This window comes from Onychostruthus taczanowskii, unplaced genomic scaffold, assembly GCF_017590055.1.
Source record: "Onychostruthus taczanowskii isolate IOZ18803 unplaced genomic scaffold, ASM1759005v1 scaffold6, whole genome shotgun sequence".
Taxonomy (NCBI): domain Eukaryota; kingdom Metazoa; phylum Chordata; class Aves; order Passeriformes; family Passeridae; genus Onychostruthus; species Onychostruthus taczanowskii.
In genome coordinates, this window is record NW_024503679.1 from 3,823,206 (window position 1) to 3,836,861 (window position 13,656).

The 13,656-nt window shown below is 39.8% G+C and overlaps 1 protein-coding gene across 5 annotated transcripts in view; it reads right to left on the reverse strand.

The window, feature by feature from the left end:
• Positions 1–13,656, reverse strand: part of TJP1 (tight junction protein 1) — a 69,496-nt gene that overhangs the window by 3,450 nt on the left and 52,390 nt on the right. The window contains exons 20-27 of one of the 5 annotated variants that reach the window (XM_041418292.1): positions 13,049–13,300; positions 11,408–12,307; positions 10,979–11,073; positions 10,248–10,472; positions 4,385–4,560; positions 3,289–3,730; positions 1,843–2,060; positions 1,466–1,549 (exon numbers count right to left, since the gene is read on the reverse strand). In XM_041418292.1, the coding sequence (XP_041274226.1) occupies positions 1,466–1,549; positions 1,843–2,060; positions 3,289–3,730; positions 4,385–4,560; positions 10,248–10,472; positions 10,979–11,073; positions 11,408–12,307; positions 13,049–13,300 (2,392 nt within the window). Of the gene's footprint in view, positions 1–1,405; positions 1,550–1,842; positions 2,061–3,288; positions 3,731–4,384; positions 4,561–10,247; positions 10,473–10,978; positions 11,074–11,407; positions 12,308–13,048; positions 13,301–13,656 lie in introns of all 5 variants that reach the window. The other 4 variants (XM_041418290.1, XM_041418289.1, XM_041418294.1 and 1 more) reach the window with 4 other exon arrangements.

Consider the following 13,656-nt stretch of genomic DNA (forward strand, 5'->3'; position numbering starts at 1 on the left):
AGAAAGTGTTAGGGTTTAAATATACACGCTCTTGCTTTCACCCACACATGCACGCACACACACATCCCACTCTGGAAGGGGAGGAAAATGTCTCAGTAACTTCAGTTATTGTTTAGATCATTTGAGTCCTCTCCCTTCACTTCAAGTAAGTTCATGAACAGGTGCTATTAGTTACAAAGGAAGTGCTGTGTTGGTTTTGTACATAGTTGTCATATCTTTTGGGACCCTATCGTTTATGAGCCCGTGTTTTAACACGGCCATGTATACACACATTGTTAAATAGATGCATGCAACACATGCATAGAATAGCTTATAAAAAACAACTAAAAATTATTGCCATTAATACCTCTAGATTATTGATTCCCCATGAAGGGGATTGATGCTTTAATCTTTCAAAGCATCAGTGCTTTGGTGTTGACAGTGATAAGATACATTAGTGACAGAGGATATGCGTACATGGTGGCTTAAATGCTGTATACAGAAATACATTTTTCACTCAGTACTCAGATCACATGTGCACATTAATGGCTTGAATCTTCCACCATAAATTTTGAAAGTAGCTGAATAAAATCTTAAGACTTTTTCCCCAGATGTGCAAACATTCCTTTTTAAGTCTCTGTAACCTCACAGCCGTTTCATGAAATTGCTTGAAACTTGCCCAGAATTCTCAATTAGGCTCCTCACTGACAATTCCAGCCAATACATTCTCTCCCTCATCCCAGAAAGCCACAGTGAGGTAAAAATGAACAGGTAAATAAAATTGCAACCTAGTTGCAACTTTTACTATCAACCAGAGACTTCTGGATAAAGGCAGTAGAGGAGAGATAGGTAGGAGCAAGCAAGAAAAGTCTTTTGGAAAACCCAGCTACATTAGAATAAACTGTAAATGCTTTTACTGAACACTATAGTTTTCTTAAATGACCGAATTGTTAGCATCAACTTGCACACATGGAAACAGTTAACAAGCGTTAAATCATGATTTATGAGCATGCAGATTGTTAAGATTTGCCAGAGTCCTATATGGTTAATTAAGCAACAGACAAACACCAGTTATGTTACAAAGGCCAATCAGAGGTACATATTCATTTCCTCTCAATTTTAGTGCGACTATCATTTCAAGTGTATTCAGCTGCAGCAGTCCTCAAGAAAGAAGACAGAATAGAAAAATACGGTAATATTGAATAGATTGGAGATATTACTCTTGTTCTGCTATCATGGCTCTAGCTATGAATTTGCACCATGAATAAATGTAAGAAAGACATTTGTAATGAAAGTGAAATGGGAGAGTTTGACACAAATACAATGATTGAGTTTTTATATTACACAGCATCACCTTTAGCCAAAATAACTTAAATTATACGATAGCACCCAAAAGCCCCAAAAGGACAGAGGGAGGACAGCATACCCGACGAGGAGTCGGAGGATTTTAGAGCAAAAGACCAACCATCAGGGGTCATAGACGCACAGTGTGGCAGGCGCAGCTCCACTGGCTTCAGGAATTTTAGTCCATGAGGCCCACACATTACCAAGGGGCTAAGAAGTGTTTCACCTGGAGTCAAGAGAAAGAAAAATCGGTTACTGACTTGTGAAATACATTCAAAGTAGTACAAAGTTACACTGCAGAGCTACTCAGTAACTCAATTTAGAGACAAATATGAACATTAGATCTGTCAATAAAGAAAAGCACAAGATGGTAGTGTTCTACTGAAAAGTCACTTGAGCGAGAAACAATCTCAAAATGAAAACTGTTGAAGCATATTAAGGTTACTTTCATGTTCTGCTTTGTTCTTGTTAGAAAGTAATTGTATTAAATAACAGAACAACGTACAATGCCAGCTTTACCTTTCTCTTTATCCAAAGGTGGAAGTATACTGTTGTCTCTGCAGACTTTGAAATATATTTCTTGCTCTATTCCCTCTGGAATGGCTCCTTGTGGTATAATAATACTAACTCCAGTCTCTATGGAGCTCAATACACCACCATTGCTGTTAAATACACCTCTTGCTGTGGCTACAACAGTGTGTCCATCTTCCTCCTCCTCATCCTCAAGTGCTGTAGGGCTGAAAAGACAGAAAGCCTAGCAGTTTTACCAATATTTCCTTCCCGAAACTCTGTGGCAAAAACCTAACTCCAACCCCAAAACAAAGCAAGAAACCCCCCAACAAACAAACAACCACCAAATCTCACAAACTCTGAAAACATTCAGCAATTAGTTAAAGCAAGAATTCAGACCACCTGAATCTTGTGTTTCCAACTGCCTGCTTCTGGCACTATACAGAAAGAGCTTACCCCAGCTACAGATTCAGCCTCATAAAAGTAAATGCAAATAACATAGGAAAGTTTATTTTTTTAGCCCAAAACCCCATTCTGACTTTAATACCAGAAGAACTAACAATTTTTATTCAAGTAACACTGAACCCTTCTACTTACATATAGAAAACAAAGCTTGTAAAAAGAAAAAAAAAATACACGTTTTTCCAGGTTGCCAGGCTATAACTGAACAGAAATTTCTAACTTAAAGGTACCTTGATGAAGTTTTCAAAACAGTTTCAAAAGAATTTCACTCAAAGAACCAGTAACTCCAAAACGTAGCAGTCCTACAGAACTACCTAGCATAAAACATTTCTCAGGTGCTTAAGAACATATAAGACAAACAGCAAAATTTTAAGTCTGGTTTACACATTATCATCATCTTGAAATACAATATTAATAAAACACTGTTCTGCAAAAGCAAATAGCTGGAGATTGTAACAATATCTGTGGCTCTTGACATAGTTCTTATACATTAAAGCATATTAGGCAAGCATGAGCTGCCATTAAGCAGCTGCTGGTTTGTCTCACAGTAAAGAGCACCAATATGAAACTGTAAAAGTTACTTTCTCTTTTCACAAGTATTTTTAAAGTATCCTTTATTCACGAGTCCCATGAGGTCTCTCTAAGCACATGAAAAATACAATTTGGTGCAACAGCTATCTTTAGCAATTAATTCCTTTTCTGGAAATAGATTGCCAGGACAAGTTATTACTATCTACCAGAAAATGTATAATTTAGTATGAGAAATAGGAAGTTAAAGCCATGCCACTTTCTAATAACAGAATGCAAGACAGTACAGGGATATGGAAGACATTTTCAGTATCTATCCTTCAGCAGAATTTAGAATCATAGCATCAATCTTTCAACTGTTACACCAACAGAAATTGGAAGCAGAATAAAAAAAGCTGCATTTTTCACAGGTTTCAAAGATGACCTATAGATGTACAAGTGGAAAGAGAAGGAGCAGCAGCTTACCTTACAGGAATGGCTTTAGGCACAGCATTAACATTATTTGGTTGATATTTAGGCTTGTCGACCTGTACAGCATAGGTGTCCATTCCACTCTCAAAGTCGGGAGGCTGCGATGAGCTGTGTGCTTTCAAAATCGGTTGAGGAGAATTTGAAGATTTTGATGGCAACTCTGGTTTATGCTGAGCTTCATTTGGCAAGAGATTGTGGTTGAATTTTGGACTTTCAAACTTGCGCTCAAAGGGCCGCGCAGCGCTCGTGTAGGGCTTGGTTGAGAAGCGGTTGTAGGAAGGAGTGACTGTTTTCTGAATCTGCTCAGTTCCATTCACAGGGCCTTTGTCAGGGAAGCTTTTCTGAGGGTAAAAAGTGGACTGCACAGTGTCCTCTCTAGAGGATCTGAAAATTGCTGACTTATTCTGAGGTGGAGGAGGGTCAGACACAGAGTTAACTGCAATGAAAATGAAAATACTTGAACTTGTTAGTAACCACCAGAAATATCCAATTTAGGCATTTTAGTCAAATCTTAATCTTCAGTATAAAATATACACAGGTTTAGCTTTACTCCCTTAGATCATCTGTCCTCCTATTGCCTTTTACACATCTGGGCAAATTATCTAGCATACATTAAACATGGAGACAATAGTATGACCTTTCAATAAAAAGGTTAGACTAATTTATATCATTATCAAACCCCCAGAAAATCAGTACTGAAATACTACTGCGTACTTGCACAAACCAGAAAATTCAATTGAACTCAATGCGAAAGTGAAAACAACTTTTTGTCTTGTTTTTAGAAGCCTTCAGCTATTGCTCATGTCAGAAGAATTCTGGTCCAAAGCACAGGGAGTTTTACTTCATTTTTGCTGAGACAGCTGAGACAGTATGGGTTCTACTAACACCTGGAAGCTACCTGGTTTCAGACAATCACAAAATAATTTCGCAAAACTCCATCTCACTACAGTAAAAACTATTTTCAATAATCGTTATTCCACATTTCAGTTAGAGAACAACAGAGCTACACATGCAGACATGCTGAAGCAACCCCACAAGCACCTCAGAAGCAACAGCTGATCCCACAAAGGTCAGCTTTGTAACTGCTCACCTTCAGAAAGTGCAGGCTTGTGGTGTGCTGGGAGGGACAGGACAGGGCTGTTAATTGACTGTGGCTGTGTGTACTGGACTGAAGGAGCAGGAGGAGGAGTTGTGACTTGAGGGATTGGCTCATAGCGTTTTTCACCAACAGGTCTATCCATTGGTTCAGTATCAGTTGGTTTCCCCCTGTTGAAATAGAATTAAAAAACAAACATTTGAATGTTCAGTTTCCTCACAGCTCCCACATTCACTGCTATTTTTTGTCTTCTATGATCACCTGATTTCCATGTCTTCCTATAAACATTAAAACATTATTTTCTTGAATAGCCTGTCTCAAGTATAAAAACATTTATTGATAAGCACAAGAGATTCAGACAACATTGACCTTTAGAAGATTAGTAACACAAACCAAGGCAAACAAAAGGCAGATGACATTTCAGGTGTATTTGCATAATTTCCTACTAGATATTAATTTTTCATTTGGAGTAATTTCAATGAAAGTGTTCTCTAATTTCATGGGTTTTCAAAAGAAAAATGTAAATCCACTTATTTTTCGGGATGTTTTTTTCAAAAGCATAATTAGCCAACATAACAATGGAATCTGGTATAACTTCTTTAAATACACCTAATATTTGAACAATGCCATCTTAATTAGAAATGTAATCAGCTTAAGCTTCACTAGCTTTATGTGCATAGCGTATGTAACTTTAAAATCTTATTTTCAAAACATTTTTCTTATGCTAGAAATGTTTATCCACAGGTTTACTTCAGAAAATGACTGATTTCACAAATATAATTTTGGACCGCAATATATTTATTGCGCTTACTTCCAGAATCTGTCTGTTTCAAATTTCAAGTGCACATAATGCCTGTGATGAAATGTAACAGTGAGAGGACACCTGAAAACATCCTCACATCAACAACAGTCTTACCACTTGATGTTCCTTTTCAAGTAGTCATAGCTAGTGTAAGAGCCAAGAAATCTAGGTGATGGCAAAGCAAACAGCAATAGAAGAATGAAAGAAAATAGTCATTCTATCTTGAGCATATTATTTCTTCATACTTTGTTAGTCCTAGCAGCTGTCATATGACAAGGTTGTTGAAACAGAGACACTATTCACAGAGAGGTTCCTGACAAAACCTTTACCATATGCATGTGCACAATGATCACATATTCAATATGTGAGATTTGGTCAGTGAATTAGGAGGTAGTCAAGATCTTGTATTGGCAGATATTGAAAGTAAGAATGAGAGCACACTCAGGCATTTGTTACAATCTGTATAAACAAGGTTATTCAATACATCGAAAGAAATTAACAACCTCACACATGGTCTAATTTGAAACTTCAGTCACAGCATTCCCAGAATGACTGTGCTTTTGTATTGCAGATATGTACTGAGGGCACATTCACAGCAACTGTTTCTCCAGCACTGTCAGTTCAACCAATAGAGCCCACACCATAAAATGCTTCTGGTTGTGTTCACAGTATCTAAAAGGACATCTTAGGACTGTTCACGAATACTGAGAGACAGAGAGCCAAAAGTACACCGATGGCTTCCCTTGATTTTTAACACTTACCTTGCTTTCATGCAGCAAGAAAACACACTGTACATGAGGACAGCTTTCCCTTATTCCTTCACTTTCTGTATGCTCTTAAATATTTAACAGGCAACAATTCTAGACACCAACCATCTTGGTGCTTCAGAGGAGTAGGCTATGAAACTAAGAAAAGGCTGGTAACTTTTGAAAGTCTGCTTGATCACCACATGAATGAGAATATCAGTGGTCTAAAAAGCATTTACATGAACATATCTCTAAAACCAGAGTTGCCAAAAAGAGATTATTTTAGATCTGTCTCAAAGCTTCCATTCACACTGATTTTATCTAAAGCCATTTATCCAGCAACAGGAGTCATTACTGCATGCTCACTCCCTGTTGCCTTTATTCCAGGTGGATAGTAGCTGCTCTATCAGAAGACTGCCCACCTGAAATCACTGCTTCCCAGCAATCTCCCTCCCTTCCCAGAGGGAGACAGTTACCAAGGGAGGGCAGCCCTATGAAAGCCCACAGCAAAAACCCAATGCTCCACACTGATCAGAACTGCATGGCAGCATCCCAGGGAATGAATAAATGGGGAAGGGTCATCCTTTTGATGAAGGGAGGAGAGGACAAAGCTGTGTTTAGCTCTGTTACAGGCTCCTCACCAAGGGTCAGGCACAATCCCATCCCCACTGCTCAGAACCTGTATGCAGCCAAAGCCATCTGCAGCACAGTGATCCCTTACAGCTTCTAAGTGTGTAAACGAAGTTCCCCTAATTATTGATAGGCCGTTTTTTAACCTGTTTCCCACCTCATCTGCATTACAAAATTGCTACTTTAATTTGAAAGGAAGCAGAAATGAACCAGTGGGACCCAGCCTACGGGCTCAACAGACCCCAGCTAACAGACACTCAGCAGTCCGGGTGTGCTCCTCACTGCCTCCTCAGCTGAGGCTGCAGCTGCTCATGTGAGTACCTTAACCCCACTCAGCACAGAAATCTGCAGTTACCTCACTCTGCAGCATGTCAGGTTAAAGCAGGTAACTACACTGAACCAAGGAGCAACAAAGCCACTACTCAGCCATGTGCCTATCTGCTTCAAATTGCTTCAATCAGATCCACTGAAACACATCCATTTACAAGCTCTACTATTTTCTCACATCAAGAGAAACTATCCTTTATTCTACAATTCCTGACAACTGTAACATGCAGATATGGCATTATCCCTACAAAGCAGCTTTAGCAATGGCATAAATTTCCTAAATTATGAAAATAAACCCCTAACAAAATAAAAGAGTAAAATAATTTGTAGTGGGAAAAATACGTACTGTCACCACACTTACTCAGTAGCGAAGAACTTTACATAATTTGATGTTTCACATTAATATTTAACACTAAGAAAGTTGTAGCTATTGCTCATGAATAAATAAAATCTGTCCTCTGTACCCAGAATACATTATACGGATTATTCAGAAGCAAGAGATTGCATAATCAACAGTTCCTGTATAATCCAAATTTAGTCCTGTTTATTTTTAGAAGAGTTTATTCACAGAATAGCCATTACCATAGAAATTCACTGGGAAAAAGTATTAACACTGAGCAAGTAACAGGAACAATGTGGAAGCTGGTGAAATGAGAGTCCTAAACATGAATTCTTTCTCAAGGCAGCAGTTGGTTTGTGTTTCCACACAAGGACACTGCAGTGTACTGGAGCCTGTACTGTCCAACTGAGCAGAAACCTTGTTTATCTCTTTCCACTTACATTAATATTTTAGTATTTGTCTATTTGCACTGGACTACCCTGGGCAAATTTTCTTTCCCATGTCTGTCCCTTCCTGTTAAGGGTTACATTCTTTCACAAAGCAAAAACACAACACATGTTTGTCCCATATGATACATGAAATTGTCAGCCTTAAAACCAGTATTACCTTATTACTCTCCATGGCAGTACGAGGTCACCTTCCCATACGTACAAGCCCTGAAGTTATACACTAACTCACCAGCAAAACACAACCACAACTGAGCAGCCAAACAATACAAGTGTCACAGCAGACAGAAGCAGTAGGTAGAAATATGGAACAATCTCTCTCAACCATGAGCTGTTCTGCACCAAAAATTCAATAGTTTATCTGCCTCTCATGCTTTTCACCATGACAATACTGCAGAATAACAAATGTACAAAAGCTTTCGGCACTCTCCATCTGAAGAATTTTACAATCCTCACAATTACACTTCTCCCAAAGCATCACTTGGATTTTCAATGGCAACACAGTCCATGCCTACAGACCAAAATGGATCATCTGTAGGTAACACTGGGTTTTGTATGTGAGAGTGGAATTTTGAAAATTACCACTATGAGGCCAGTCAGGATGGTTTTCTTAGTTCTGTGCCTATGATGTCCAGAGAGCAGAACAGCTAAGCTCTCATCTTTCCAGCAGAAGACACAGGGCAAGTGAAAAGGAAGGATAAGAAGCATCCTTTCCTGAGAATCAGATACCCAACACAGACATAATTTTGGGAGGGGGAAAAAAAGGTGAAATTTTTAAAACTTTTCAAGCTTTTTGGAGTATTCCAACATTTTCAGGTCACAAAGACAGACACTGGAAGATCACAGACATTATAAAACTTCAGCTAACTAGTTTATTATTTTATTCTGAAGACCTCACTTACATTAAACCTGCCAGATTTTCAGCTTGACCTGAACAGTCCACATTTCAAGCAGGAATACAACCAAAGCTTTCAAAAATTACCCCATTTCGAGGCTGCATGCAGCAAGCCAAGGTAGCTTTTCTCACTAACATCTACAGAGATCTTGTTACAGTTCCAAAACAAATTTACAGAATCAAAACAAATTTAGGTAACTGTGGAGAGTATTGAAAAGTTTGTGTAAGTATCATCCAAAACAGCCAGATCTCTACCTGTGCTAAATTTGTGTATGAGCTTTCACACAATTTCTGTATCAAAATGTTCCAAATCAAGGAAACAAAACAATACAGGAAACAGATGTTTCCATCAACAGATTAAATTCTGGCCACAGCAATATTCCCTAAAGGCTCAGTTTCCTAATGTCAAACATGGCTAAAGTGCACAAGAACAAATGCATGCAGAACTGGAATAAATCAAAACATTTGTTTTGAAAGATGTGTAAGCACTACTGTATTAGACTAAGAAAACACTTTGTTATGTCCTGTTTATGATCATAAACAGAACACAATCCATGACCTTGATGAGGTGATTGATTTATTTCCCCCAGTAAGTCCATGGGTGTCTCCAAATTAAGTGGGAGCTGATTTGCTGGAGGGTAGGAAAGTTCTGCAGAGGCATCTGGACAGGCTGGATCAGTGGGCTGAGGCAAACTGTGTGAGGTTCAGCAAGGGCCAGGGCTGGGTCCTGCCCTTGGCTCACACCCTGCAGTGCCACAGGCTGGGGCAGAGGGGCTGGAAAGCTGCAAAAGGCCCGGGGGATGCTGGTCAGCAGCAGCTGGACATGAGCCAGGTGTGCCCAGGTGGCCAAGAAGGCCAATGGCACCTGGCCTGTACCAGCCATGGTGTGTCCAGCAGGATCAGGGCAGTGACTGTCCCACAGTACTGGGCACTGGTGAGGCCGCACCTCAAGTGCTGTGTCCAGTTCTGGGCCCCTCACTGCAAGGAGGACATTGAGCAGGTCCAGAAAAGGGCAACAGGGCTGGGGAAGGGTCCGGAGCACAAGTCTTGCGAGTTGCAGCTGAGGGAGCCTGAGGGGCTCAGCCTGGAGAATGCTCAGAAGAGACATCATCAGTCTACAACTCACTGAAAGAAGACTGTAGCCAGGTGGGGATCAGCCTCTTCTCCCAGGTAAGAAGTGACAGGACAAGAAGTAGTGATCTCAAATTGTGCTTGGGAAGTTTAGGTTGGATATTGGGAAATGAACATTGGAACAGACTGCCCAGGAAAGTCGTGGAGTCACCATCCCTGAAGGTGAAAAGAAGTGTAGATGTGGCAATTAGGGACTGATTTAAGTGGTGAACCTGGCAGTGCTGGGTTATGGCTGGACTTGATCTTAGTGGTCTTTTCCAACCTAAACAATTCTATGACTGTAAGCAGTAAGTAAAAATAATGTGTTGAAGGCCCTGATACTTGCAAAAATGATCACCAAACCAAAATAAAAAGTTACAGAGGTATGTGTTTTTAAACTCAAGCTACAGCTGAACAGAAACTTCAGACTTCATGAATACAAAATTTCATTTCAACACCACAGGTCCCTGAACTCCACTGAACACAGGCAGAATTTCTCTTTTAGTCCTAGATGCCCCCCCTCCTTTTTCAAATTAAAAAACCCCAAGAACCCAAACTTACTTAGAATAATTGCTGAAGTTCAGCTGATTCTGTGAATGTATTGGTTTGGTGGGCTCAGAGTGGTGGCTGGCAGGAACCTGCGCCGATGGCTTGTTTTCAAAACTCCTGCGATCGAAGTAGGAGAGCTGCTTGCGGTAATACTCCTCATCCTCCTCGGGATCGTAGTGGTTGGAACGCACAATATCTTCAGGTGGCTTCACTTGAGGTCTCTGTGGTTCTGGGGCCCTAACCAACAACAATAATACACAGTTGCCTTGCCCAGTTGAACAAGCATGAGTGCCCAAATTACACTTCTATTTTATAACCTAGCTAGTAATAAAGTAATGTACATGTAACTCTTATAATTGCACTTCTTGCCTTTTTACCTATAATGCATGGAAATTAGACAGTCGTGACATACCATAAAGAAAGAAAATTCTTATTTCCCTTATACCTTATCTTTTCCCTTTTGTTCTGCTTTCTAATTAGCTCAATTAAAGACATAAGAAAGTAGAACAGAGATACTTATTAAGGTCCTTCCTCAAATACGCTGAGAAATCATTGTATCTTTCCCCCACCTCCCAGCAATCACACCCACGAGGACTGACTTCATGCCCTGCTTTATTATTGATACACAAACCATACTGACACCTCCAACTCGTCTCTGCAGTTTCCAATTTGAAGCACTACGATATGTTTCTGAATATTCTAAACTCATACTGGAAACTAAATTTAATTGGTTGTCCATCTACCTGTAGGTTGTTTTCTCGTGCTCATACTGGCTTTGAGAAGTTGGTTTTGGACCACTCACACTTGTGAGTGCAGGCTTAGGTGCTAGTTCTGGAGGCTGTAAAGAAAAGCACAGCATATTCTCTTAAATTCTAACATTTAGAAAGATAAAGCACTTTATGATTAAGAAAACTAAGACTACCTTCCCTTCCTCCAAAAGAAAAAACAAGTACTAGCAAAAGAAGAATTAGAGGAGTTTCCAGTATAACAAGACCTCTGGCAGTGTATCCACAAGAAGAGTTCAGGTTCTGCTTTTAAAACATACCACATTTAGGTTGCTAAAAGGCAGTATTTCACAAGCAGTAAAGCTTTGTTTCGGAGAGAGTATTTTACTTCTTGCAGTGCAGGCTCATTAGCAAAACAGCTGGAACTAAAAAACTTAAATGACTTACCTTGACAGTTGATGTATCACTCGTATCCTTCATTTTTTCCAAAGATGGGGATCTTCTCCTTTCAAATATCTTAACCCTACTTCGCACAGACTGTGGTTTCATGGCTGGATCTTCTTCTTCCTCAGCTAGAGATGGTGGTGTAGGCAGTGGTTTACTGTTGGAAGGCAAAACTTCTGGTTTGGTTTGTGATGAAGGGGGAGGAGGAAGAGAAACACCTGAAGTGCTATGAGAAGGCTCATACTGTCCAGCTTTAGCATTGTAAGCTTGAGGAGGACCTTGTTCATAGCCTCTTATGTGTGGATCAAAGTACTGCTTGGGTTCAGGAGACCGAGATATGGCTGACTGGTATGGCTGAGCTTCTGCCTTGTATCGACCGTGGGTGTCGTACCCAACCGCGTGTTGATCTTCGTATCGCACTTGTGGTAAGCTGAAGTTTTTGGGTGCGTGCTCATAGCGAGGTCTGCTGTCATAGCTCATTGCAGGGGGTTCCTCAAAACGAGGTTGTGCTGGGTAATAGCTGCGTTCTGTGCTGTCTTCTAGATTTTGTCTGGAATCAAGATCCCTAGGAGGCTGGTTTTCATAAGCTGTTCTTGTTTGGTTATAGGGCTGTTTCTCCTCGTAATATGTCCAGTGCTCCTCATAGGGAGGCACACGGTCATCATAATGCAGGCGAGGGTCATAACCACGAGAAAATTGATCTACATAGTTTGTAGAGTCATACCTATATGTTGACTGCTCATAATCCCTACTGGGCTGTTTTTCTGCATACTGAGCCTGGGATTCATAGATCAGATTTGGGTCTCTCTCCTGTCTCTGTACTGGGTGATTAATTGCTGGCTGTTTTAAGACGTAGCTTTGTCTGGATGCTTCTTCATTAATGTACGGATCCTTTCGGTACACCTGTCAGAGAGAGACACTTCTCAGCTAAAATGAAGAGTAACTTCAACTGCAGTTGAAAGATAGTATTTGAAGCAAACCCAAGTTTTAAGTATTGGCTTAAATTTTGTTTAAAAGCAGAATAATTTGATGCAGATGTTTGCAACCAGAGGAAGCTGAATTTCGTGATTCAAGAGATCCCTTTTAGTTATATTTTTAAGAAAAATATGTAAGTAGATTAGAAGAGAAAGACAAAGGTAATAGCCTCGTGTCTGGGGTTTGGTGCTCAGGGGGGCACATCCACTTTTATTCAGAATGTGGAAAGAGTGCAAGTGAAATATATAAATACAGTAAGATAATTCTAGCATCGCTTAAGAAGTAGATAAAGTCACTCAACAAACTGGAGCCAACTTCATGATCAACAATTCAGCATGATTTAAATTTTAGGGAAATAGGATTTTTCTTGAGGCCTCATTAACAGGAGAACATTGAGAAGCTAAGGAAGTCAAAGTAAAACCAAAATACAGAACGCAGCCTTTTTAAAAAAAGTAATGTTTTTGAGAAGTGAAAAGGATAGAGTTTGAAGCCATGCACACAAAACATTACATGATGCTTTAGCAATTCAGATGAACTGTTTTTTGTAACCTGCATGATTTTCTTAGAAAAAAAAAAATTAGAAGGAATTCTTCGAATAAGGGCAAAACAAAGATCATGTGCTAGCTTGATGTATAGCAGGAAATCAGCACAACAGTGTGGCACAGGTACCTTTGCTGGATCTATATGCGGCGATAAGGATGATGGCTCTTGATCTCTTAGTACTACATGAGCTCCCTCAGTACTCGGTGTTCTTAAGGGGCCCGCTTGTGGTTGGTAAGAGTTGTAAGGAGCAGCAGAAGGCTCCTCCAGTCTGACATTAGTTAGGTTTACATTAGCATTTACTGCAGAGGCTGATGAGGTTGCAGGGTTTGATTCAGGCGACGGGGAAAGGTAAGGGACTGCAGGTGAGGCTTCTGCTTTCTGTGAAGTGTTTAAAATATTTTAAATATACTGCTATTGAATCAATGTATGACTTTTTGATTTATATTTAAATTATTTAAGTGATGCTCTGACCAATGCAGCTAGATGTAGAATGAAATGTACTGATAGTCTCATGCACTAGCTCTTCCAGAAATTCATTAGCTTGAGGATTATAAAAGCAAAACATTTCATCAAAGTAGAATGGTACTTCAATCCCCCTCCTGTCAATGAGTCACTAAAACAGGCAGGGCAAGCTGATTTTTCAATTCACTGTAATGTATTGCTGCTGTTGACAGATTCTTGTATGCACACACAACAGTGGTAAGCAGAATATAAATGGACATTTCTTATTCAAA